The sequence below is a fragment of the Meriones unguiculatus genome, chromosome 7 (assembly GCF_030254825.1).
Source record: "Meriones unguiculatus strain TT.TT164.6M chromosome 7, Bangor_MerUng_6.1, whole genome shotgun sequence".
Lineage (NCBI taxonomy): Eukaryota > Metazoa > Chordata > Mammalia > Rodentia > Muridae > Meriones > Meriones unguiculatus.
Genome location: NC_083355.1, coordinates 77,004,948 through 77,029,946, shown reverse-complemented (window position 1 = coordinate 77,029,946; position 24,999 = coordinate 77,004,948). Strand labels below are relative to the sequence as shown.

Genomic DNA, 24,999 nt, shown 5'->3' with positions numbered 1-24,999 from the left:
CCTCTCTCCCTGTCTCAACCCCAAGGTTACAGAGGTGCTTGGGATACAAACTCAGGTCCTCATTCGTGCAAGGCAAGCACTTTTATCAATTAACCATTTTCCTAATCCCATTTCTATTTATTTATTTATTTTTGTTTTTTTGAGACAGGGTTTCTCAGCGTAATAGAACCCTAGCTGTCCCAGACTCACTTTGTAGACCAGGCTGTCCTTGAACTCACAGAGATCCGCCTGCCCCTGCCTCCCAAAGAGCTGGGGTTAAAGGTGTATGCCACCATGCCCAGGCTTATCCCAATTTTTAAATACTTTATATTTTGAAACAATTATAGATCCATAGAAAGTTGCAAAAATCATAGAACGGCTTTATGTCGCCTTCCTCCTTCTCCATCATTTGCCCTAGTGTTAGCATAATATAGCAGCAAAACCAGAAAATTAATATTGATACAATGTACACACGCTGTTCTGGTTTCATCAGTTTTACATGCACTTGGTGTGTAGCTCTATACAGTTTAATAATATTTTGTGCAATTTCCTAAGTTTGGACTTAGAAATGTTGTCGAGGAATGTTAATTGAAAACATGGCTGTTTTGGCAATAGATCACATCTAAATACTTTCTAGGTCTGTGTGTTCTGGCTGGAATACAAACACCCCCTTTAATATGGGAGGCAGAGGCAAGCAGATCTGAGTTCAAGGCCAGCCTGGTATAGAACAAGTTTTGGGAAAAGAAAAGCTTAGGTCCAGGCATGCCTTTATTTCCAAATAAAGGTTCATGCCTTTAATTCCAAACGATGAAGGTGAAGTTTGTAGAAGGACGCACACATGTTTGATAGTGATGTCTAATTGAATGGCAAAAACAGTGATGAATCAGAGAAAGACTTGACAGAATAAGATACGCTTAATTCTCACGAGAAGAAAGAAGAAAAGGAAGCTACTTAAGGGGCAATGAGAGAGAGAGGGAGGAGTTTTTACCAGAATGTTAATAAATAGTAATAGAGAGACAGGTTGCAGAGAGAGAACTCAGGAGACCAAATGAGCCAGGAGATTAGAGCAGATTGCTTCAATTAGTTTGAGGCCAAATAAAGCAGTTCAGAGGCTAAAAGAAAAGCTAGATTGAGTAAGTCAGCTGGGAGAGGAGTTTGAGCCAGAATAGCTGAGTTGAACCAGCCAGCCCAGAACTCAGAAAGAACTTGGCAGGGTGAGCTTATTAAGCAGTAAGTCTCAGAGGCTGAAAATATTCTTGGCTTAGGTTAGGTTGTACTGAGGCAAGAAGGTTCCACGACCAGCCTAGATTTGAAGAAAAAGGTAGTAGGTCTCCCGGACAACAATTGAACCAGGCAAATAAAAGTTACTTTTGCAAAATGTTTCATTGTGGACCTGGGCACAAGTGCCCACCAGGATGGTAGGGCCCAGCTGTTAGTCAGCTCCTGAGGCCTACCAAAGATGAAGCCTGACGGCTGCCCACAGCTCAGTCAGACACTGAGCTACAGTGCCTGTCCTGGTAGCAACATGAATGAACAATGTCTGCCAAGTGCAGGCTTCTGTCATGGCCAACAGGGACACTAGTAAGAAATGGGTGCCAATCAAGTGTGGCCAGCAGGGGATCAGCCAGATCAACATTTATGTAAGAATGCCAACAATACCTCTGGAGTTGTTGGGGGTCAAGCTGCAGGTTCACCTGGTTCTGATTATTCAATTTTTATAAAGGTTGAATTCATCTTCCGCTAGGGGCCAAATGGCCATGCTTCTTATGGAAGGCTACAGCTTAAACTCTGTAAATCAGGAAAGGGTAACTACATTTCAAGTGCAGGGCTGTTTGCCCTGGACACTCTGAATTCCCAAGAAGGCTCTTTCATCCATTGGTAGGTACAGAATGACTCTTCCCTGAGGAAATGAACATGCAGGGAAGACAAGTGATGAGACACCAGCCGTACTGTTGTGAGGTAATGCCATGAGAGAGCACACATGGACACTCTCAGCTGAGTAGGAAGTCTGTTTTGCCAGCAGTGGATGCGCAGGGAGCCTGCCTAAATCATGCAGCCCTGAGCCTCACTGTTCTTTGACACAAAGACCATATCCTGGTTGATACACTTCGATTAGCAGGAACAGTTAGTGAAAAGGGAAAAACATGGAAGCCAAAAAGCAAGGTTAGTACATTTAGGGACTTTCCTGGATCCTGGAACTATGGGCAAGGTCTTTGTTCCCATTTTGGCAGTATTTGGGGCCCACGTGCTAGGTGCTAATGTCAGAATGTTGCCTTCAACATGGTGTTAGTTGTGCTAAGGTCTGGGGGCCTGTTTTACCACCTGTGGAGAGAAAAACCTTGGCCACAGCCTATCCTTCCATTGGGGCATCCGTCATCTGTCTCATGTAGTGGGTCTTTACCCTCAGCACCCCCATTCCACTTCAGTCCACAGTTACCCTAACACTCCTGCCACCCAGGAGCCTGCCGTCAACACTGCATCACGGCTGGAGCTAAGGTGAGGAAGAGTCAGTGGCCAGAAGATTCATTCAGACACTAGTCCCAGCAGAACTTCAGTCTCTGGTTCTGTCAGGGAGAGAAAAGAGCCTGATATATATGATATATTTATATAATATATTTATATCATATATTTATATCATATAAGTATATGATATTTATAACGTGATAAATAACACGTTATAAATGGATATGTGTTATATAATATATAAATAACAAATGTTATTAGAAATTAGGATTTTAATTGCTCATTAATGGAAATTATGCAAGTGAAGTTTGGTAAGGTCTATACACACATAAATTCTTTTTTTTTTTTTTTCCAGACAGGATTTCTTGTGTAGCAAAAGCTCTGGAAGTCCTGGACTCACTTTGTAGACCAGGCTTGGCCTCAGACTCACAGAGATTTGCCTGCCTCTGTCTCCAAAGTGCTAGGATTAAAGACACTCACTACCATGTCTGACTTAAACATAAATTCTTAAAGCTTGCTTCTCTTAAAGCTCATTTGACCTTGTCATTGTCGGCGGCGGAATTGTGGGCCTTGCCTCTGCCAGAACCCTCATCCTGAAACATCCCGGACTTTCAATTGGTGTGGTGGAAAAGGAGAAGGATTTAGGTACGTGTACCCTCGTGGGAACCCGCTTATTTTTGTCAGGCTGAATCAGTTATGAAAAATGTTGATGTCAGTGCCTCATTTTGGGTTCTCTGGAAAGCTAAGTCTGGAACAAGGGCTTGCGTGGAGGTGGTTTACTTGAGTGATTATATGAGACAGCAAGAAGAGGAGAGGGGTGAGGGGAGGAAGACCACATGGGGGCACATTCTAAATGTGCTGCTGAAAGCTGAGTTCACTGGGACCCCCCATTTGTGCGTGTTCGTCCATTAGCTTCTAGGGCTGTCCCTACTGATGCTAACATCTCCACTTTCCTCCAAAAAGCCAGAAAAGGCCTTGGAATAGGTGCAGAGAGTCTTGGCAGGCCTTTAAAGTGGCTTGATGAAGTGGTGTTTAAAGAAAGCTGAAGCGGAACTCCAGGATGGGCAGAAGTGATTTAGCTTGGATGCCAGGGATAGCTGCCAATAAATAGGAATCTGCCAATAAGTAGAACAGATCTAGGCAGGATTTTTAAATGATGTGAGCTCTGATAGCTTCATGTATGTATCTTTATTATATGAATATATATGCATGTATGTATATGTATAACTGTTCTTCACCTCTTAGGTTTTGTGTGAGTCATTTACTTTTTTTTTTTTTTTTTTTTTTTTTTAACCGTGTCTCTGTTGTTTCAGCTCTTCACCAGACTGGACGGAACAGTGGTGTCATACATAGTGGGATTTATTATAAACCCGAATCTCTGAAAGCAAGATTGTGCGTAGAAGGATCAGCCCTCATCTATGAGTACTGTAACCTCAAGGGAATTCCTTACAAGCAATGTGGCAAGGTACAGCAGCTCACGAGGGGCTAAGCATCTTCTTACGTTTAATGTTGAAGGTTTTAAAAAGACGTGACTTTTCCTGCTTTGTGCTTACGTGACTTAATATAGTACTAAGGAATAACAAAAATGATGTTGTGACTTTCTGTAATTAGAAATAAATTTTTATTGAATTATAATAAGCATACAGTTTGGTTTTTAGTATACTTATGCAATTGTGTACCTACCAACACTAATTTTAGAATATCTTAACTCCCCCCCCCATAAGCCCTAACACTGTCTCTATGCAGTTCCCTGCTTCTTTTTGGTTTTTTGAGACAGGTTTTCTCTGTGTACCTCTGGCTGTCCTTGAACTCACAGAGATCCACTTTTGCCTTTCCCTCTTGAGTGCCAAGATTAACCGTGCACCACACCACACCCGGTTGACCATTGCCTGCTTTATGTACATCTTATAAATAGGCTTACGTCAGAACATTTTTTCATGTGGTAACTTACATTTAAAAAGATCTACACTTACCATAATGTTCTCGGAGGTTTTCCGTGATGTAGCATTCATTAGTACTTCGCTTTCCTTGCGGCTGGATCCATTATGCAGATTTGTCTCATTTTGTTTAGGTGCTTGTCAGCTGGTATGCATTAGAGTTGTTTCTGATTTTTTTGTTATGAATAATACAGTTATAAGTATTTATGTATAACATTTATAGAAGCACATTCTCATTTCTCAGTGGAATATTCCTACAAGCGGAATTTCTGCCTTCTTTGGAAACTCCATCTTTAATATTTGAAGGAACTGCCCAACATTTTTCCAGAATGTTACAGTTACATTTTCACTTTCATTAATGAGGTTCCCAATTCTCATGTTACTCATAAAATCTTTTTTTTTTTTTTTTGAGACAGGATTTCTCTGTGTCACCTTGGCTGTCCTGTAGACCAGGCTGGCCTCGAACTCACAGCAATCTTCCTGCCTCTGCCTTCCTGATTGCTGGGATTAAAGGCATGCACCATAATGCCTGGCTGTGACTCATATTCTTGCCAACACTTGTTTTTATTTTGGTCAATCTGATAGCTAAGATGTAGTACCTCATTGAAAAAAAAATTTTTTTTAGACAGTGTCTCACAATGTAGCTCAGTCTAACCTTGAACTTTTAGGTCTCCTGCCTCAGTCTCCCAGTGGAACAATAGCTTTATAACAGTATAACTGGTTTTCCTCATTGTGGCGATTAATGATGATACCAAGTACCTTTTCTCTGTGGGTCTGAAAAGTGTGTGTGTGTGCATGTGCTTGTGTGCATGTGAAAGCCAGAGGTCAACATCAGGTATGTTTCTTAATCATATGCCACCCTATTTCTTGACAGCGGGTCTGTTAATTGAGCCTGGAACTCACTGATTGGTTAGAATATCGCCAGCATACCTCAGTGATATCTCATTCTCCTGTCTCTGCGTCCCAAGTGCTGACATTACAGGCTCATGTCGGCAAACCAGTTCTCACAAGGGTGGTGGAGTCCCAAGCACAAGGCCTCCTACCTGCCCAGCAAGTACTTTACCCGCAGAGCCGTCTTCCCAACCCTCTTAAGTTTATTTTTAATTGACAAAAATTGTACATATTATGTCCAACATACACATGTGAATATGTATGTGATATAGCATGAATACATGATAGCCATTTTGCAATGACAGTACTTAAATGACTGCCTTCTGCATCACCTCACACACTTACCATTTTAATATGTTCTCTTGTGCGGTGGCGCATGCCTGAAATCCCAACACTCGGGAGGCAGAGGCAGGTGGCTGTCTGTGAGTTCAAGGCCAGCCTGGTCTCGAAAGCGAGTCTAGGACAGCTAAGGATACACAGAGAAGTTCTGTTTCAAGAAACAAACAAACAACAACAAAAATCTGTTCTCTTTTTTAAGCATTTGATTATTTGTTTGTTTATTTATTTATTGTGTATGTAGTGTTCTGCCTGCGTGTATGCCTGCATACCAGAAGAGGGCACCATGTATCATTATAGATGGTTGTGAGCCACCATATGGTTGCTGGAAATTGAACTCAGGACCTTTGGAAGAGCAGCCAGTGCTCTTAACATTTGAACCATATCTCTAGCCCAAAATCTGTTCTCTTAAGAGTCTCTAAGAATACAATACATTGTAATTCCTATAGTCACATGTTTACAATGGGTCTTCTGAACTTATTATTCTGTACAGTCTTCACTTACTCTCAGCCACTGATAACCATCAGTTAACTGGCCACTAATGAATTTAGTTCTTTCAGATTGTACATGCACAGCCTCTGTACCACATTTTGTTTATTCTTCCATTGCTGGGCACTCAAGTTGCTTTTCTATTTTGCTGCTGTGAATGATGTTGCAAAGAACTTGGGGTTACCATTAATCTGTCTAGAAATCTTGAGTTCCTTTCTTCTGGACATACACCCAGAAGGGGAATTTCTGTATCTGTTTGAATATCTTTTAATGGGCTTATTGATCATTTAAGCAGTTTCCTTAGAGAGATATATATTCAATATATTAGTCACTTTAAATTTGTGGGATTTGTTGTTTCATTGTTGATTATAGTGTTCTGTATATATCTTGAATCAGCTTAAGCTGTCCCAGGAATGTCTGAAACCTCAGATAGCATGTACTTTTGGTCTTTCCTTTTATTCTGTACTTTTATGTACTTTAGTATTTCCTGTTTATGCATAGTAATGATAAAATTTAATATAAAATTATGCATGTAAGAAACTAACAACAACAACAACTTTATTGAAAGAGCAACTTTACTGCGCTATTGAAAGCTGTGTGACTATGATCGGTCTTTCTCAGAGCACCTTACTGTACTGCACTCGTCCTTCCATGATGTTGTGAGGTACTCGCCAGCACCAGGACGCTTGCTCTTTGGGGCCATTGTGAAGTGTAATAGGGGCTGCTTGACCACAGTCATGATAATACAATCTGGTATCATAGGTGACTACAGAATGACCAAGGAGTGTGTGGCATACACATGGACATAAGACAAAGTGTTGGTCCGCATCCCAGGAACTTTTCATCTAATGTTTTGCACTGTGTTTGGCTGTGAGTAACTGAAGTCTCAGAAGATGAAGCCCATGAGTGGAGAAGTTTCCTGTTGCCTATGTGATTCTCAGCGTTTTGGTTTTGTCCTATTCTATGGGCTTCCCTGTTGCTTTCCTGATGATGTCCTTTGAGGCGCCAAGGGTTTGAATTTTGACCAGAGCCAGGGTTTGGGGTTTTGTTTTTGCTTACTGTGTGTGGCTTTGCTTTCAGGGTCATATCTAGGAAATCACCAGCTGACACTAGCTCATAGAGATTGGCTCCTGCACTTCTCTTCTAAGAGCTTTTGTATCTTTCATTGCTCACATACAAGTCTGTGAGCACATTGGAATTAATTTTGATAACTGGAGTATTTTAGGGTTCAACTTGGTTCTTTTGTATGTAGATGCCCATGTGTCTCAACATCATTTGTTGGAGACTATCTTCTGTCTATAGGAATTGTTTTGACACCCTTCTATAAAATCAATTGAGCATAAATACAGATTTCCCCATCGCCAACTGTTATGCATCCCTGTATACAGGATGTAAGTCCCTTAACTTTAATGCTTACTTTTCAAGATTGCTTTGGCTATTAGTGGATCCTTGAATTTCCAAAAGGATTTTTAGGGTTATTTGTCAATCTTTCCAAAAGGGCAGCTTGGAGTTTGATAGAGATTGTATTAATATGTAGAACAATTTAGAGAACATTACCATCTTTTAAATTTTTTTTAATTTTTGTTACTTTTTTATGGATGTGTGTACACGTGTCCGTGGAGGTGAGGAGTGGGCATTAGATCCCCTGGAGCTGGAGTTACAAGCAGTTGTGAGCTGTCAGTTCTGGGAACCTCTTGGTCCTCTGCAAGAGCTCTTTCATCCCATGACTATGAGTTTGGATCTTTAACTTCTTTTAACTGTTGGGTACTTTTCTCCCCTCCCCTTCTTTTCTTTTCTTGACAGAGTTTCCTGTGTAGCCCTAGCTGTCCTGGACTCACTCTGTAGAGCAGGCTGGCCTAGAACTCAGAGAACTGCTGCCTCTGTGCCCTGAGAGTTGGGATTACAGGCTATGACATCACTGCCAGGCTTGCTTTGTAGTTTTCAATGTGTAAGTCTTGCCACTTCTTGTTAAATTTGTTCCTTGGTATTTTATTTTTATTGATGCTTTAATGCAAGGATTGTTTTCTTAATGTCATTTGTTTTAGAGTTTTATATGTGCATGTTTCTTAGGCTTTTCTGCCTGCAAGATCTTGTTATCTACAAGTAGATTTTTTTTTCAGTTTGGGTGTCTTTTATTTATTTGTTTTTTACATCTATTTATTGCGTGTGTGTCTGTGCACACACATGCTTTTGCTTATATGCCATGCTGTGTGTATAAAGTTAGAGGTCAGCCTGCGGGAGGCATTCTTTCATTCCTCCATATGGGTTGCTGGGGTCAAACTCAGGTGTTTAGGTTTGGTGGTAGTGCCTTTTCCAGCTGAGATATCTCACCAGCCCCTGGGTTTTGTTTTTTAAATGTGAGAGAGTGTTAGCTTTCTGCTTCTGTTGAGAGTTTTCTGTTTTCTCCTCATTACGCTAGTGTATCACACAGTAACTAGCGTTTGGATGTTGAGTTGATCTTGTCTTACTGTGATACATCCCACTAAGTTATGGCATATGGGCCTTTCTGTGTTGCTGTATTTCATTTTACGGTTTGTCCAAGATTTCTGCATCTGTATTTACAAATGAGGGCTAAAGGAGTATCTCAGTGGTGCAGGGGAGGAGTGTAGGACTTCATAAATGTAGTTTGAAAAAATGTTTCCTCCTCCTTCACTTATTTTTTGAAAGTGGTTATGAAGAATCAGGTTTGATTCTTAAATGCGTGGCAACCTTAATGAGTAAAGGCTTTGCTGCCTGCCTTTTTTTTATACTTAGTTTTCTTTGTTGTTGTTATTGTTTGTTTTATTTTTTTTCTAGACATAGGGTTCTCTATGTAGCCTTCCTTGGCTGTCCTGGACCTCATAGAGACCTTCCTGCCTCTGCCTCCCAAGTGCTGGGAGTACGGGTGTACAGTACTGTGCCTGGCTCCTGCTGGAAGCTCTTATTCTCTTGTTATGGTTCTACTCAGGTTTTTTGGTGGTGGCGGCTTTTCCTAGCAGTTTGAGCATCTAGATGATCTACTTTCTTTGGCATACAGTTAGTTGTTCATACCACCCTTCATGAGTCTTATTTCTATGGGTTGGTCATGATGTCCTTTCTCCATATTTTTAAGACCGAAAGCTCACTACTATCAATAAAGATGCATTATGCTAAAAAAAAATAAAATAAAATAAACAACAACAACGAAAATGATGAATTACAATTTTTTCTTTTTTTAATAGGGTGAAAATTGACCTTGACATAATGTTAAGTGAAAAAAAAAAGTAAAAAGTTTTTGGATTTAAGAGGTCAAGATGGCAAACATTTATCTGCTTTACAAATACTCCCACTCTGTGACTTGTCTTTTTACTCTCTTGGTTGGGCCCTTCAACTCATCTTTTGTTTAAAAGGTTAATAATTTATTGACTTAAGTAGCCTTTGTACCTTGACCAAAAGCATTACCTCATGGAATTCTGTTAAACAATTTGGTATGAAGTGGTTACTTGTATATGCTAATATACCCATGAATCTGTGTTTTGTTGTGCTGTGAAATAAGAAACTTAATTTTAGATACCTTTCCTAGAAATAAATAGAAAAAGTGTTCTGAAGAAAGTTGATTAATTAATAATTCTCTCAGGGGCTAGAGAGATGGCTCAGCTGTTAAGAGTATTAGGTGCTCTTCCAAAGGACCCAGGTTCAACTCTCAGCACTCACATGGCAGCTGGCAAAACACCAGTGTGCACCAGCAAAACACCAATGCACATAAACAAATGAACAAACAAATAAATAAATAAAGCCATCCAGTCATGGTGGCAGACACCTTTAATCCCAGCACTCAGAGAAGCAGAGGCAGGAAGATCTCTCAGTTTGAGGTCAGCGTGGTCTATAAAGCAAGTCCAGGATAGCCAAAGCTACACGGAGAAACCCTATCTCAAAATAAAATTAAACCCCCAAAACCCTGTCTTGAATAAATAAATAAAATTAATTAAAGAATAAATAGGAGATTTAATAATAATAATTCTCTCTACACTAATAAAGACTGTGAAATTTTTTTAAGATATCAAAAAATAATTTGCTGAGAGTGGTGCCCCATTCACTGGTTACTGACTGTCTTTTTTATGAACTGGCATTTCACATTTTCCTGTGAAAATAAGAGGAGTACTTACTTTGAAGGATGTAAAGGGGGCTGGCAACATGGCTCAGCACTTAAGAGCACTTGCTGCTCTTACAGAGGACCCAGGTTCAATTCCCAGGACCCATGTAGTAGCTCAGAACCACCTGTCACTCCAGTTCTAGGGGATCCATGACCCCCTCTGCCCTCCACTGACATTGCACACAAATGGTGCAAAGACAGATATGTAGGCAAAACACCCATATACATAAAAACAAGGGAAAGCTGCAAGCGTGTCCTCTTGCTGCTGGGATAGGAGGAAGTGATGATGATAAGAGTTGTATGTGACTGGGACCATGCTATGACTCTCAGCAAGAAGTGGAAATTGAGCAGTGTTTCACATTTGGGGGGATTAGTTTTAATGCTATTTTCTTAAGATATTTTTGTCCTGGTGAAGGAAAGAAAATAATGAACAAAGGGAGAAGTAGATTTATGGAAGAAAAACGTTTTATATCAACCTTGTTTAAGACATATGATAATTTATGATTTTTACATTGACCTTATATATTCTATAGCTAACTCTATTCGTGCATTTTCATCATTTTCTGAAGCTTATAGTGGCTGTTGAACAAGAAGAAATTCCCAGACTTCAGGCCCTGTATGAGAGAGGCCTGCAGAATGGAGTCCAAGGCTTGAGACTGATCCAGCAGGAGGATATAAAAAAGAAGGAACCATATTGCAGGGTAAGTGACCCACCAGCCTTGTGCACATGGTAGTTTCCACAAGCTGTTGCAAACAATGCTGCTATGAATGAACATTCTAGAATATACATTTCAGTAAATACATGTTTCTTTTGCTATTAGGTATATAATTCAGAGAGAAATTGTTAGGTTGGTTACAGTGGATGTGTTTCTGTTCAGCTTTGGCAGATACTGCCAGAAAGTTTTCCAAACTCCCTTGGTTTATTCTGTCAGTCATATAGAGCTCCAGCTGCTCCGTATCTTCACTGACCACGCGGTCTCTGTTTCCACTGAAGCCTCTTTGGTGGGGATGCGGTACAAGCCGAGTGTGTCTTACTGAAAGTGCAGCAGGTCAGAAGTCTTTCACATATGGGTGTGTTTGCTTTACCAGTTAAACATCCCTAATCCAAAATTTCAGAAAACTCAAAACATTCCCAAATTCAAATATTTTTAAGCGTCCTGTCGATATTTTAAAAGGTTTGTATATTTTCAGATTAGAGATTCCCGAACTGTAGCATTACATTATGCTCTTAATTTATCTTTTCCCAATGACTCAGTGTTACATACCTTTCATTTGTTTATTTCCCACTTGGAAACTTGTGTCTCCCCGAGTTCCCTCTTTGAGAGGTTTGCCCGTTTTTCTATGGGGTTTATTGCCTCTTACAGGTCTTGGTTCCCACCAAGTCTAGAAATTCATCACATAGTCTGGAAATATCTGTTGTGTACATAAATGTATACTTGTTAGTACATCTAAATATACATTATAGGCACCTTCTGCCTCTCTGTAACTTGTCCTTTTATTTTAATAGTATCTTCAGATGAACAGACGTTCTTAATGTAATCAATTTAGCAGCTTATGTGTTTTTTTAATGGTTAGTGCCTTTAGTATTCTGTTTGATAAATCTTTTCCTATCCCACACTCTGTAAAATAAATACCTTATGTGTCTTTCTAATAACTGCATTTTATCTTTTCCTTGGAATTGAGTTTCATATGTAGCATGAGGCATAGGTCAAGGTATGTTTCCTCCTTTAGGAATATCCAGTTGACTAAAAGAGCATCCTTTACAGAGAGACTGTAATCCTCTCCTGCATGCAGTCCCCCTTTTTGACAGCGAGTATCTGTGTGTCTGGGTTGTGAATGGACTGTATTCTGTCCTACCGTCTCTTTTTATTTTGCCGTATTTATAGTATGTGCTGTATCATGTCTGAGTTACAGTAGCTCAGATAAAAAGTGGCTCCAGGAAGCGGAGCCGAGAAGGATTGGGTAGAAAGGGCCCAGGAAAGCAGAAGCAGAGCGCAGAGCAGATGAGTAGTCTTAGTGCTTCTTTCCTGGTCATTCACATAAGAGAAACTTGTCAGGTTGACCAAAACTGATTACTTTGGAGATTCGGCTGTTATTTCTGCCTCTTGGTTTTTTTAGAAGATTAGATAAGCGATTTAATTTAGTGGCATGAAAGCCACTTGACCTGCCATTGTGTTATTTTGCAAGCTGTTGACCTGCTAATCTGGCTAGTACATGGCCAGCCTCCAGGTTGAGAGTCTGTCCACAAGCCCTATCTCAGCTGACTGTAGAATTTTAATTCAGAACATGGCTGCTCTGGCAAGAGATCACATCCAAAGACCCCGGTCTGTGTGATCAGCTGCAATACAGACATGCCTTTAATTCTAGGAGACAGAGGCAAGCAGGTCTCGAAGTTCAAGGCCAGCCTGATATAGAGCAAGTTTCAGGTAAAGAAAAGCTTAGCTGCACTCGTGGTGGTGTACACGTTTAATCCCATCACTTACGAGACAGAGGCATGCAGATCTTTCTGAGTTCTGGGCAGTTCTGTTTAGTCGGTTCAGTTGACTCAGTGAGTTGAGAGGCAATGCGTTCAGTGGAGTAGAGTTCCTGGCAGTTAAGTTCATGGAATTTATAGTCAGTTGTACTGGGAGAGTTTTACAGAGACAGATTGGTTGAAGAGAGAACGAGCTAGACATAGGTGAAGACAGAAAGAGCCAGAGGATGCGAAGGATCCAGAAAATTAGAACAGATTGTTAGAATTAGTCCGAAGCCAAGGAGAACAACTCACTAAGAGGCCAAGAGAGAAACCAGATTGAATCAGCACCTAGGAAAGGAATTTGAGCCAGAACAGTGAGTTGAGCCAGCTAGCCAGAACTTAGAAAGAACTAGAAAGGGTGAGCTGATTCAGCAGTAAGTCTCAGAGGATGAAAACATTACAGGCCTAGATAAGACTGTAAGGAGGGGAGAAGGTTCCAGGACTAGGCCTTGGTTAGCAAAAAGAGGCAGTAAGCCTTCAGCACAATTCTGTCAGGAGAATAAAAGACTGCTCTTACAGCTGAGTATGCTACCGCCGGCCAGGACCCGGGAGCTGGACTGCCAGGCCGGGTGATTTGTCCCACACGCACTACGCACATTTAGTCAGGGACACCAACACTGCCTAAGAAGGAGCAAATCCAAGACCAGAGAGAAAAACAGAAGGGAGACTCTCTAAAGTTCTGAAAGGCGAAAACGCAGTCATTTAAAAACACACCTCAAATGTTTATTCACTCAGGAAATACTTGAGTGATTTGTGTGCTGGTACCAGGAATACAGAGTGAATACAGAGGATGTTTGTATTCTAAAGAACTGATTCAGAATGAAGCACATTTACAGAACATTTCTTTCCCTCCCTTGTCTTTTTTTTTTTTTTTTTTTTTAATGCTGGGTTAGGAAGTTATATGGGTTAAACTGTTGATATATTACTTTCCAGAGTTGTTGCACCCAGAACCCTATCTGTAAGTTAAGACCGAATGTAGCTGTTAACTTGTGAACCTATGGATTGGTGGGCAATGAGTCTCAAGTGTGTCAATCATGTCAAAACAGGAAGGATTTCCTAACCCTAACAAAGGCTTGCATGCTCTAGCGTCAAGCCTGGTTAGGTAAATGGTGAGGTTTACCAAATGGTAATGTTTTGTGAGCCCTGGCCCAACCTGGGCATCTGGAGTCATTGTTTGGGGGTGGGTGGGAAAGTGAAAAGCTTTTAAGGGGTGGGGCAGTGAACCAATGAAAATGTCATTTCAAATATTATTTTTAAAATTAACAACAATGCTGTGCTGACCAAACAAAAAGACAGAAGAAACGACTGGTTGCACTCAGCTCTGGGCATTAGTTATCTGAGAACTAATTACCGTCTAAGGAAAAGGATTGTGATAACTGCTGTGTGTGTACATTGAAAGGGCACCAAGACACACTCGGAATTTACCGTGAGGTATACTGTTCTTTTCCTTTTCTTCAGGCCAGGGACACATTCACCACGTTCACAGAAAAGGAAGGAAGAAAGGAAGGGAAGGAGGGAGGGGAGGAGGGGAGAAGGGAGCATGAGTATGAGTTTAGGTCCAAATTCATGTCTTCAGTGACAGAAAAACAACAGCGCCAGGCTGTTCATTTCTCTTATTACCTGAATGAAGTGAATTTGTCACCTGATTGAAGGTCATGAAGAAGAGGCCTGCAGCACACCCTGGCAGTGCCCTGCGTGCAGGGCGGATAGGGAGTAGAGAGGCTCTACATGACGTGTTCACCACTGCAAAGGTCTCATTACAGTCCATTTAAAACTTCTTTTTTTGAGAATTCAACTCAAAATCAGGTATGAATCACCTCAGAGTCAGAAATGAACTGTCCTGAATAATAATAAATCTTAAAAAAAAATAAGATGGCAATCTGGGGTAGCTTTGAAAATCAAGCATCTTTGTTTTTTAAAAAGATGAAGGAAAATTGTTTCCTGGTTATAAGATGTTTTTGTTTAGCTAGTATCGGTTTTTTTCCCCCTCTAGTAGACACATTTTATTTATATTGATATATGTGTGTGTACACATATATGTGTGTATATGATTATTATAGTATATGTATATTATATATGTATGTGTATCATATACATTATGTATATCATGTATATATGAACATGTATACATTATGTATTATATACAGTATGTGTGTGTATATAAACATGTTTATGATCAAATAATTGTCAAGCAAGGATAATGTGTTGTTACCCAACAAAATAAACAAATACAGAAAATCAAACAAAAACAAAACTTTGAACAAACCTAACTGATTCTTGATTGTATTATTTCACCTTTTTGTACGTTTGTCCTAGGGTCTAATGGCTATTGATTGCCCATATACTGGCATTGTGAACTACCAGCAGGTAGCTTTGTCATTTGCCCAGGATTTCCAAGAGGCAGGTGGCTCTATCTTGAAAGATTTTGAGGTAAAAGATATTGAAATAGTTAAAGAAAGTCCTTCAAGAAGTAAGGATGGTAAGCTATCCCTGTCTTCTCTATAAAAAAATGTGTATTGATTGAAAAAGAAAAAAAGGACTGTTTTTTTTTTTTCTGGGTGGTACTAGTAGGAGACTGTCAGGAGCCGGGCTAGTGTGGGGCACAGAGCCAGAGGTGGCTGTAGAAGGGACATTGGGCACCCAGAATTCCTAGAGTTCATGAGTAGACACTTGACTGGCCCGGAAGTCTGAAGAGCCAAGGCTGCTCTGTGCAGTTGGCCTCCAGACAGTTCCTAAGGCTAAAGTTGGCACCTCTCAGCCAACTCTATAAATGCTTACTATAAATGCAGATTTTAGCACCATCTAGACTTCCTGAATCAGACTGTCAGGCCATATGGCTTAGGAATAGTAACTGGTTGGTTATCTTCAAATTTCAAACAGCAAACTGACATCATAAAAAGACTGAGCCATTCTGAGTCTGACCTCCTATGCCCATCTTAGACTGCAGTAAAGCATGTTTTATTTTGCCTTGGGATAAATTTTTGTTGTGGTTTGGTTTTAGTCAAATAGGCTTAAAAGCCTATTTACTGCAGGAAAATTTGAGGGAGAATCAAGTTCTTCCTTAGCAGGTGTTAAAGAAGGTCTGGATTATATGACTCACTTGCCCAGCATCCTTCTACAGTCTAGCTACAATTGTTAGAAGTGGGTAGCAGAGTGAGTCAAACCTACAGCATAGGTCGATGGTAGTCTCTCTTACATACGCTTTATAGGATGCTAGTATCTCAACAGTAAGTGGAACAAACTTGAAACACGGTCAGTTCTTTATTGGAATTTTTTGTTGTGAAATTCTTGCTTCTCTGAACGACCCAGACTGCAAGGAATCAGGTTACCAAGACTTGGACACAAGGTTGACTTGTGTTCAATAGCCCGTGCTTTAGTTCTGTGGGTTAAATTAAATTCATTCCTGATGGTACTGTTGTACATGCAGAGCATGGTATTGTTATTAAAAGTCGGGGCTATGCTCGGGTAAGCGAGAGAATGTGTATTAATTAAATGAATTTAAAGAACCACCCTAGAGTTTCATATTTTGTCAAAGAGCAGTTGCTTTAGTCTTCTTACTTGGTAAAAAGTTTCAGAATGAAAATTAAAATACAATTAAAATAATCATTTCAATTTGTTACTGGTATAATATTTTAAATAATGATGGTTTTCTTTGGCTCAAACAGAAGTTTCACTAATTCTTTTTTATCCCTGCCAGGGATGAAATATCCAGTTGCTGTCACGAACACTAAGGTAAAAATTCTTAAGCCTGTTTTTCAAATTTATTTCCTTGTAAAATTGAATTATTGAATGATTGCTGTGTCTTTGTGTATGTCTATGTGTGTGTGCATGTCCAAGTGTGTACAGATACATGTGTGTGCATATGCGCATACGTATGTATCCATGTGAGAGTAAGAGCACAACCTGAATTACGGTTCCTCGGGAGTCAGCCACCGCATGGTTCTTAAATGTTTTCTACCAGCATGTATTAGTTACAGCAAGCCCGACGCCTTTCCCCAGTTTTAATTGTATCATTACTTTTCTCCCATTGAGTTCCTCGTATGTATTAGGAATTGACTCTTGTCAGGCTTGCACGTACCTTCCGTTTGCTGTGCAGAAGCTCTGAGTTGGGTATAATCCACTTGTTCATTTTTGCTTCTTTTTCCTGGGTCTGTGGTGCCCTGTTGACAAAAATGGTCACCAAGGCCAATGTCAAGGAGCATCTTTCATGTTTTCTTGCATTCTGTAGTCATAGGTTTTAACTCCATCGCAGATTTTTTTTTTTCCTGAGATAAGGTCCTGCCAAGTAGCCCTGCTCTGGTGTTTGGGATGTAGTCCAGGCTGGCCTTGAACTCCTGTTTCAGCAGCCTCCCAAGTTCTAGAATTATAGGAATTAACCACTACTATACTCAGCTTTCAAATTTATTTTTGTGAGTTTTATAAAGAAGGGATTCCCCATTTTGCTGATAGTTATAATTGAATTTCTTCTTTTAGGAAAAAAAAATGTGTTTCTTAAAAAAACAAAAGATAGGACTGAAGATATGGCTCAATGGTTAAGAGCACTTGACTGCTCTTTCAGAGGTCCTGAGTTCAATTCCCAGCACCACAACCATCTGTAATGGGATCTGATTCCCTAATCTAGTATGCATGAAGGCAGGACATTCATATGTATAATAAATAAATAATCTTAAAAGAAAGAAATGTTTTTTTTATCCTTATTTTTAGCTTCTCGTTTTCCTCTTTTGACCTATTTATTCCTTTATACAAGCATTTTTAAAAAATATTAATTTATTCTGTATACCATGTTCTGCCTGCATGCACACCTAAGGGCACCAGATTTCATTAGAGATGTTTGTGAGCCACCTTGTAGTTGCTGGGAATTGAACTCATGACCTCTGGAGGAACAGCCAGTGCTCTTAACCTCTGAGACATCTCTCCAGCCTCTATACCAGCATATTGTTTTTTTTAAAAATAGCATATAGCTGGGTACAGGGGCTCATGCCTTTAATCTCAGTACTTGGGAAGTAGAAGCAGGTACATCATTGTGAGTTCAGGGACCTGGTGGAGTTCAAGGTTAGCCAGAGCTACATAGTAAGACTGCCTGCACTCCCCACCCCTTGGAAAAATATCGTACTTAGCATACGTCAACTACTGATTAAACTCAACCTTCCTTTGTTAATTCTCCATTTAGTTGGAGGTTGGGTTTTCTGTTGTTGTTGTTGTTGTTTTAGCTTTCACATGTACTGCCACATCTTCTTTCTCTCAGTTGGAGCCTAACCATGCTCTTTTCTTTTGTTCCAGGGAGAGGAAATTCAGTGTCGCTATGTTGTGACATGTGCTGGACTTTACTCAGACCGTATTTCAGAGTTAAGCGGCTGTGACCCTGACCCGCAGATTGTCCCATTCCGGGGAGATTACCTGCTCTTAAAGCCTGAGAAGAGCTACCTTGTGAAAGGAAATATTTATCCGGTAAGTGATGATACTTCTGTCTCACTCATCAAGCTGGTTGTAGGCACAAAAGAAATGAAAATAAAAAGTTCTACCAGCATTAGAAGAGAGGGTTTGGGGGGCTGTGCATGTCATTTCATCGCCAGTGGCTACATCCCTAAAGCCACCTTGTGCTCTGTGGGCTGCATGTCTCAGCGTGAGCACACTGTGGAAGTACTAAGGACCAGGCCCTCCCTCTGAGGTGGAGGAGCAGGAAGGGAGATCCAGATACCTAGCTCATCAGTGCGCTCTGCATAGGAGCAGAAAAGGGTAAAAGCCAGGGGTGTCTAAGCGAGAGCTCCCTCTTCTGCCTGTACTAACCTTGTTGATGGACAAGTCCTGGAAAATATGTTAGGTTGAACCAGATGAAACTGGTGTTTTTGACCCTGCCAAAAAGTAAGTTCATCTGCTGCTTTGGGCTTCACTGAGGCCCATGCTATAAATATGTACATTCTTTCTCCTGGCAGCTCTGTTTTCCCTGCTGGTCGCAGGCTTCTCTCATGGGAGAAAGAGGCAGTAATGTGAATAGGACAGTTAATCTTTTCCCCTCTTTTCCAGAAGGATGGATAAGTTAAAAAAAAAAAAAAAAAAATATATATATATATATATATATATATATATATATATATATATATGTCAGTAGCATTTTAAACCAGAACGCACCCGTGTCAATAGAGAAGCCTGTGTGAGTGTGGCGCATGACGCATACAGATCTGGAAGGAGCTCCCTTATATCACCAGCTAGATGTCTGTGTGTGCAATACAGGTGGAATGTGAAAAGGGGCTAATCAATCGTTCGTTGCTGGGTTGAATCTGCAGGTCCCAGACAGCCGTGTGCCCTTCCTAGGAGTTCACTTTACACCAAGGTTGGATGGCAGTATTTGGCTAGGGCCTAATGCAGTACTTGCCTTTAAGCGAGAAGGCTACAGACCCTTCGACTTCAGTGCCAGAGACACTATGGAAACAATCCTCAAGAGGTAAGAGTTGCCTTTAAGAGGATTTTATGTGCTTATTCTTTTTTAATGCGGGTCGTTCTGAAATTCTGACCGAATAAACCATTGTAAATGTGACCATCGTGTTTTTTTTTTATTAATCCAAATTAAGCTCTTTCTGTAATAAGCAGAAAGTTGATTATTGGTTTTTGATGCCGAGAATGGAAAGTAGAGCCTTGGACATACTAACCAGGGTTTTTCCACTGGACTGCACAACTCGCCCCCAGTGTAACGTTTAACTACCTCACAAAGACCGTGAAGAAGCAGGTGACAGACAATGTCTTAGCTAAACAGAAAGGAAGGCCAAAGCCACCCGTACACCTGGTGGTCCATATCTTAAATGTTGCTAAGAGATCAGAAACTAAAAAAAGACTTACTTTGAGAAGACCATTTCAGGCTAGTCAGCCTTGTTTTGTAAGCCGCTAGATAAATTACTGATGAGATGCTGTGTGTGTGACTGTAAGGGTCCTTCTCTATGGACTTCCGACACAGATTCTTTACTGTTGTAAGTATTATGTATGGTTTTGCATGTGCATATGGAGATATTTGTAGATGAGCATGCATGTGTATGTTTAGGCCAGAGTTTGATGTCAGTTGTCTTCCTCAGTTACTGTCTCACACTCACCTAGGAGCTAGACGAGCTGGCCAGCGAACCCCAGGGCTCCTCCCCTCCCCGCCTCCCCAGTGCTGGGACTGCAGGCATGTGCTGACGTGCCTGCTTCTTACACAGGTGCTCAGGATCCAAACTCAGGTCCTTACGATTGGGTGCCAACCGCTTTACCAAATGAGCAATCTCCACAGCCCTCTGGTCTTTTAGTAATGTTTCTCTTCAGCAGATTTTATATCAAACCACCAGAAAGCTTTTTAAACTGGATCTGGGTTTTGTCCTCTGCAGATTCTGTAACAGAAGGATTCGGTTCAATTTTTTTAGTGTGTACATAGACTCTCACTTGAGAACCTCGGCCAGACTAAGTTAGGGTAGGTGTCTCACTGCTTTAAAGATGCCTGTTTAGTGCATTGAAAGCATTAGAAAGCGTTAATGTTATCAAGCTTCATAGACTACCAGTTTGAAACCACATTCCTTATATAAATTTTGAGTATGAATGAGTTCCTCTCCTTATGTTGACCCAAAGTTTCTTTATTGTGTAATTTTTTCTGACTTTTCATAAATTGTATAGATATTTTATAGTAATAAAAAGTTTCTCTGTCTCAAAAGGGTTTTTTTTTTTTCTTTATTCTTAGTGGTTTCATTAAACTGGTATTCCAGAATTTCTCTTATGGAGCTAATGAAATGTACAAAGCCTGTTTCCTCAGTGAAACAGTGAAGCATCTTCAAAAGTTCATTCCTGAAATTACCGTCAGTGATGTACTTCGGTAAGAAAATGGGGTGAGGACAGTGAGTTGAGGCCGGTCCGCTGCTGGTAGCGCGTTCAGGCTGCGTTCAGGCTCCACGGCCTCAGAATCTTTGCTTTCTTTTTCCCAAGAGGTTCGCATCCCTTTTGCTCTTAGTGCTTGTTGTTCATGATCATCTACCCCTTTTGTTATTGTTCTTGTTTTGAGATAGGGTTTCTCTGTGTAGCCCTGGCTGTCCTGGAACTCTCTGTAGACCAGGCTGACCTCAAACTCACAGGACTCTGTCTTCTTTGACTCCTGAGTGCTGGGATTACAGTTGTGTGTCACCTTGATTGAGCCTTAAAATCCTTTTAGACATATATTTCTTGCCTTTCTTCTTCTCTACTTAAAAATTTTTATTTTATTTTTAATTGTGTGTGTGTTGGGGACTATGTGCTCATGAGTGCAGGTGCCTGAGGAGACCAGAGGCGCTGGGTCCCATAGGACTGAGGTTGTAGGAGCTGTGAGCCACCGTGGTGGGTGCTGGGAATCAAACTGGATTAAGAGCAATGTATGCTCTTAGTCAGGGAGTCTCTCTCCAGCCCCTGTCTCCTGTTTGTGTCAACTCTGCTTGTAGGACAGAAGTAGGAAGTAGTGTAGCTATAGTCTGTTGTTTTAATGAAAGAAAATCTCAGACATTTGATTTCACCAATAAAGACTCAGGAGCCAGTTGCTGGGGTGAAAGCCTGCTAGCTCAGAGAGGCAGAAAAAGCGCCCAGCTAGCCTTCCTACTCAGCCGACATCCTGAAGGAAAAAGCCCTTTCTCCTTCTCCACACTATCTTAAAAACCTTCAACTCAGTGTCCTTTATTTCTCTTTACTTATGTTCACTCCCTTTCTGGCTAGTTGCTTGCTCTGCCTCTTGACCTATGGTTGACTTTATTTAGCTCTTGGATTAAATAAAGGTGTGTGCAAGGGCTGAGCCACTCCACTGTTACAAACAGATACTTTCAGCTGGGGGCAGTGGTGCACGCCTGTAATCCTAGCACTCGGGGAGGCGGAGTCAGGCAGATCTCTGAGTTCAGGACAGCCAAGGCTACACAGCTACACACAGAAACCGTCTGGAAGAACCAAAAAAAAAAAAAAGAAAGGAGGGTTTTTGTTTTTTTTTTTTTTAGTTCAATATTTGATCTAAATCTGCTTCAGGGGTATCAGGAAAAGTTTTTTTTTTTTTCCTTAGAATTAAAGACTCTCAAGACTTGATGTGTAGATAATTGTGAATTCATCAAGCCTATGTGTTTTTTTTTTTCCCATTGGTGATATTTTTAGTGCCGAGTATACTGTGTTATAATATAATGTATCTGTACTGTGTTAAAATATATCCCTCCATGACCAACTGTCTCCTTTCTCTGAGCAGCTGTTGAAAGTAGCCTGGTGTAGTATGTCAGCAAGCTTGACTGTGTATCTGGAAAGAACAACAGTCATGTCAGCTGTCTCTCTTAGGGGTGGGAGGTAGGGGATCTTCCTGCTCTAACTCTGTCTTTAACATGTCATTCTGAGACCATTCTCTTTGATTCTTTAGAAGGACTACAAAAAACCCAGTTCCTCTTTTCTTTCTTATCTCTTCTACTCACCTTCTAAAATGGAAGGGGTGAAAATATTGAGGCTTTATTTTCTCGTGTCCACTTACAAATAAAGCCTTTTATGTTCTCAGTGGTGTGCAGTTACAGACTTACAATGCCTTAAAGGTGAAAACAGGCCAGTTGAATCAGGTTTCTGTGACTGCTGCTAATACTCTTTGGATGGGTGGGCATCTGGTATTCTGTATCAAAACGGTGGCAGTAAATTCACTGCCCATATTCAGTTACTATCTGTTACAGAAGCCTGAGGCAAACCCATTTGCAGGTGCATGTGGGGACAGTGAACTCCATCGTAGGTGACAGGGACAGAAGTGCTGAATATAATCCTATTTGTTCCCTCACTGATTGAGTCTGACCCCTCCAGCTACCAATTCAGGAAACTGCTAAAAACAGGGATTTGTACGAGTTGGAAAAAAAGCAAAATATCACATATTATTTATGGATTGCTATGAAAATAAAGGCAGTTATAGAGGGAAGGAAGATTAGGATTTGTGAATATCAAATGGACTTCTACCGTATCTCTAGTGATTTATTTCCTTTTTAAAATTAATTTTTTAATTTATTTCTTTTTGTTTTGTTTTGTTTTTCGAGACAGAGCTTCTCTGTGTAGTCATGACTGTCCTGGACTCCATTTGTAGACCAGGCTGGCCTTGAACTCACAGAGATCCACCTGCCTCTACCTCCCGAGTGCTGGGACTACAGGTGTGGACCAACAACTCCAAGCTTCTTTTATTTTTTATTTCTTGTTTTCATTAAAGGGTATATCTGTTGTTTTATATATATATCTTATTATATGCCTGAAATAGTAAATGATAATAAGTTCAACAGTACTTTTCACAGCCTGAAGCCTCAGTCCTGTCTTATTCGTCATGCAACCCTGTGTATTCAAACCACAAATGTCCTGTTAGTATTGTGCCATAAGCATACAAGAGGTACTAGACAGTAAAAGCTAACAGAGCATACATACCTGAATCCTGATTTGGAGCCCAGTGCTGCAAAGGAACAACAAGCTAATAGAAGCCATACTTGGTGCGTTGTGCCACTTCAGAATTATGCCCTTAAATATCAGTAGCTACAAAAGGACATTTGTCCTGATTCTTATTTAAAGCTTAGAAGAGCATTGTGAACAATAACTTACTATTATACATTAACATTAGACTGGAATGTGAAGTTTTTATCTGTTAGATACATACATAAGGTGTACAAACATACTGTTAAATGGTTTGTCACTAAAATTCTTAATATTAGCTCTATGCTCATTAAGATATTTTCTGATTAATATGATGCCTACACGTTAATAGTACTGCAGCTTGTCAGCATTATAAGGATGTAAAAAGACGAAGTCATATATGCAATGACTCATCCTTTCCCTATGTAGCATCCTAATAAATGTCTTAAGGATTTCAAAAGTAAAAGTTCAAGCAAGAAGGAAAACTATGTCATTATAAATTGCAAAAGCAAGCCACCTTTATAACCTTGGTGGTGTTGACATCTTGCACTAGATAATTCTTCGCTGTGAGGCCTATCTGGCTCATTGCTGAGTATTTAGTAGCCCCCCTGGCCTTTTATGCTCCCTTTTCTAACACTCCAGAATGTAGCCAAATACTGCCAGGATCCTCTAGGGGGCAGGATTTCCCTTGGTTGAGAACCTAGAGGATTAAGTAACGCTCACACCACAAAATTCAGAGACAATGTAGGAAACATCCTTGAGCTCTCTCCTCATATAGCTGACACTGAGGGAAAGCAGGGGCTATTCATACACCCCAACAGAAGAAACTGAAAACCCGTGTTCCAAGAGGGGTTGTGCTGATGCTGCCCTAGGGCAGAAGATTTTAATAACTAAGAGGCGTGAGTTACAGCCTCTTTGCCCTTTGTTTTTGTTTTTTGCCTTTGAGACGGTTTCTCTGTGCAACCCTGATGTCCTGGAATTCACTCTGTAGACCAGGCTGGCCTTGAACTCACAGAGATCCCCTCCTCTGCCTCCCGAGTTCTGGGATTAAAGGTGTGCGCCACCACCACCCAGGTTTTCTTTGCCTTTTTTATTTTGTTTATTCTTTTACAATTTTATACATGTATACGGTGCATTTGATTACATTTTATTTCTTTTCTTTCTCCTTCACCCTTTTTTTTTTCTGCCTCCATTTCATTCCTCTCAACCCTCTTTTCCAGATCATGGTTTCTGTTTTCTTTTGTGACTTGCAGAGTTTAATCAGAGTTGACTGTGGGCTTGCCAGTGGGCACACAGCTGAGGGCCATGACTCCTCTCCTCCTAGAGTTCACCAGTAAGCACAAGGTCAGCAGTGAGAGGGGAGCCCCCTCAGGTCATCCCATTTATACCTGACTATCAACAGGCCTGTTCTTGTGCACACCCAGCGCAGGCAGCCACATCTGCCATGAGCGGTTCTCACAATGGCTGTGTTAGGCTCAGAAGGTGGCGTTTTGCAGTCCTTCTCCCTATCATACGCTCTTCCCATTAAGTTTGTTTCTAGTTGGGGCTGGAGAGATGGCTCAGTGGTTAAGAGCACTGTCTGCTCTTCCAAAGGTCATGAGTTCAATTCCCAGCAACCACATGGTGGCTCACCACCATCTATAATGTGAACTGATTCTTTCTTCTGGCAGGTGTAAATGCAGATAGAATACTCATATACATAAAGTAAATAAATTTAAGTTTGTTTTTAGTTGATGCGTGATTCACATGCAATAAAATATGTATGCAATAAAGTGTTCAGTGAAACTTGAAAATTATTTATGTCCATCACACATAACAAGATAATATAACATTAGGAGCTTTATTTTCATTTTCCCCCAGGTCGTAGAAAGGGGGTTTTTGATCTATGTAAGTTAGACCCT

The 24,999-nt window shown here is 40.6% G+C and overlaps 1 protein-coding gene across 2 annotated transcripts in view; it reads left to right on the top strand.

Annotated features, from left to right (window-relative positions):
* L2hgdh (L-2-hydroxyglutarate dehydrogenase) overlaps positions 1–24,999 on the top strand; it is a 32,270-nt gene that overhangs the window by 1,166 nt on the left and 6,105 nt on the right. For both annotated transcript variants that reach the window (XM_060387573.1, XM_060387574.1), the window contains exons 2-9: positions 2,972–3,087; positions 3,756–3,907; positions 10,776–10,907; positions 15,038–15,200; positions 16,419–16,453; positions 18,002–18,169; positions 19,006–19,163; positions 20,421–20,552. In XM_060387573.1, coding sequence (XP_060243556.1) covers positions 2,972–3,087; positions 3,756–3,907; positions 10,776–10,907; positions 15,038–15,200; positions 16,419–16,453; positions 18,002–18,169; positions 19,006–19,163; positions 20,421–20,552 — 1,056 coding nt within the window. The remainder of the gene's footprint in view (positions 1–2,971; positions 3,088–3,755; positions 3,908–10,775; positions 10,908–15,037; positions 15,201–16,418; positions 16,454–18,001; positions 18,170–19,005; positions 19,164–20,420; positions 20,553–24,999) is intronic.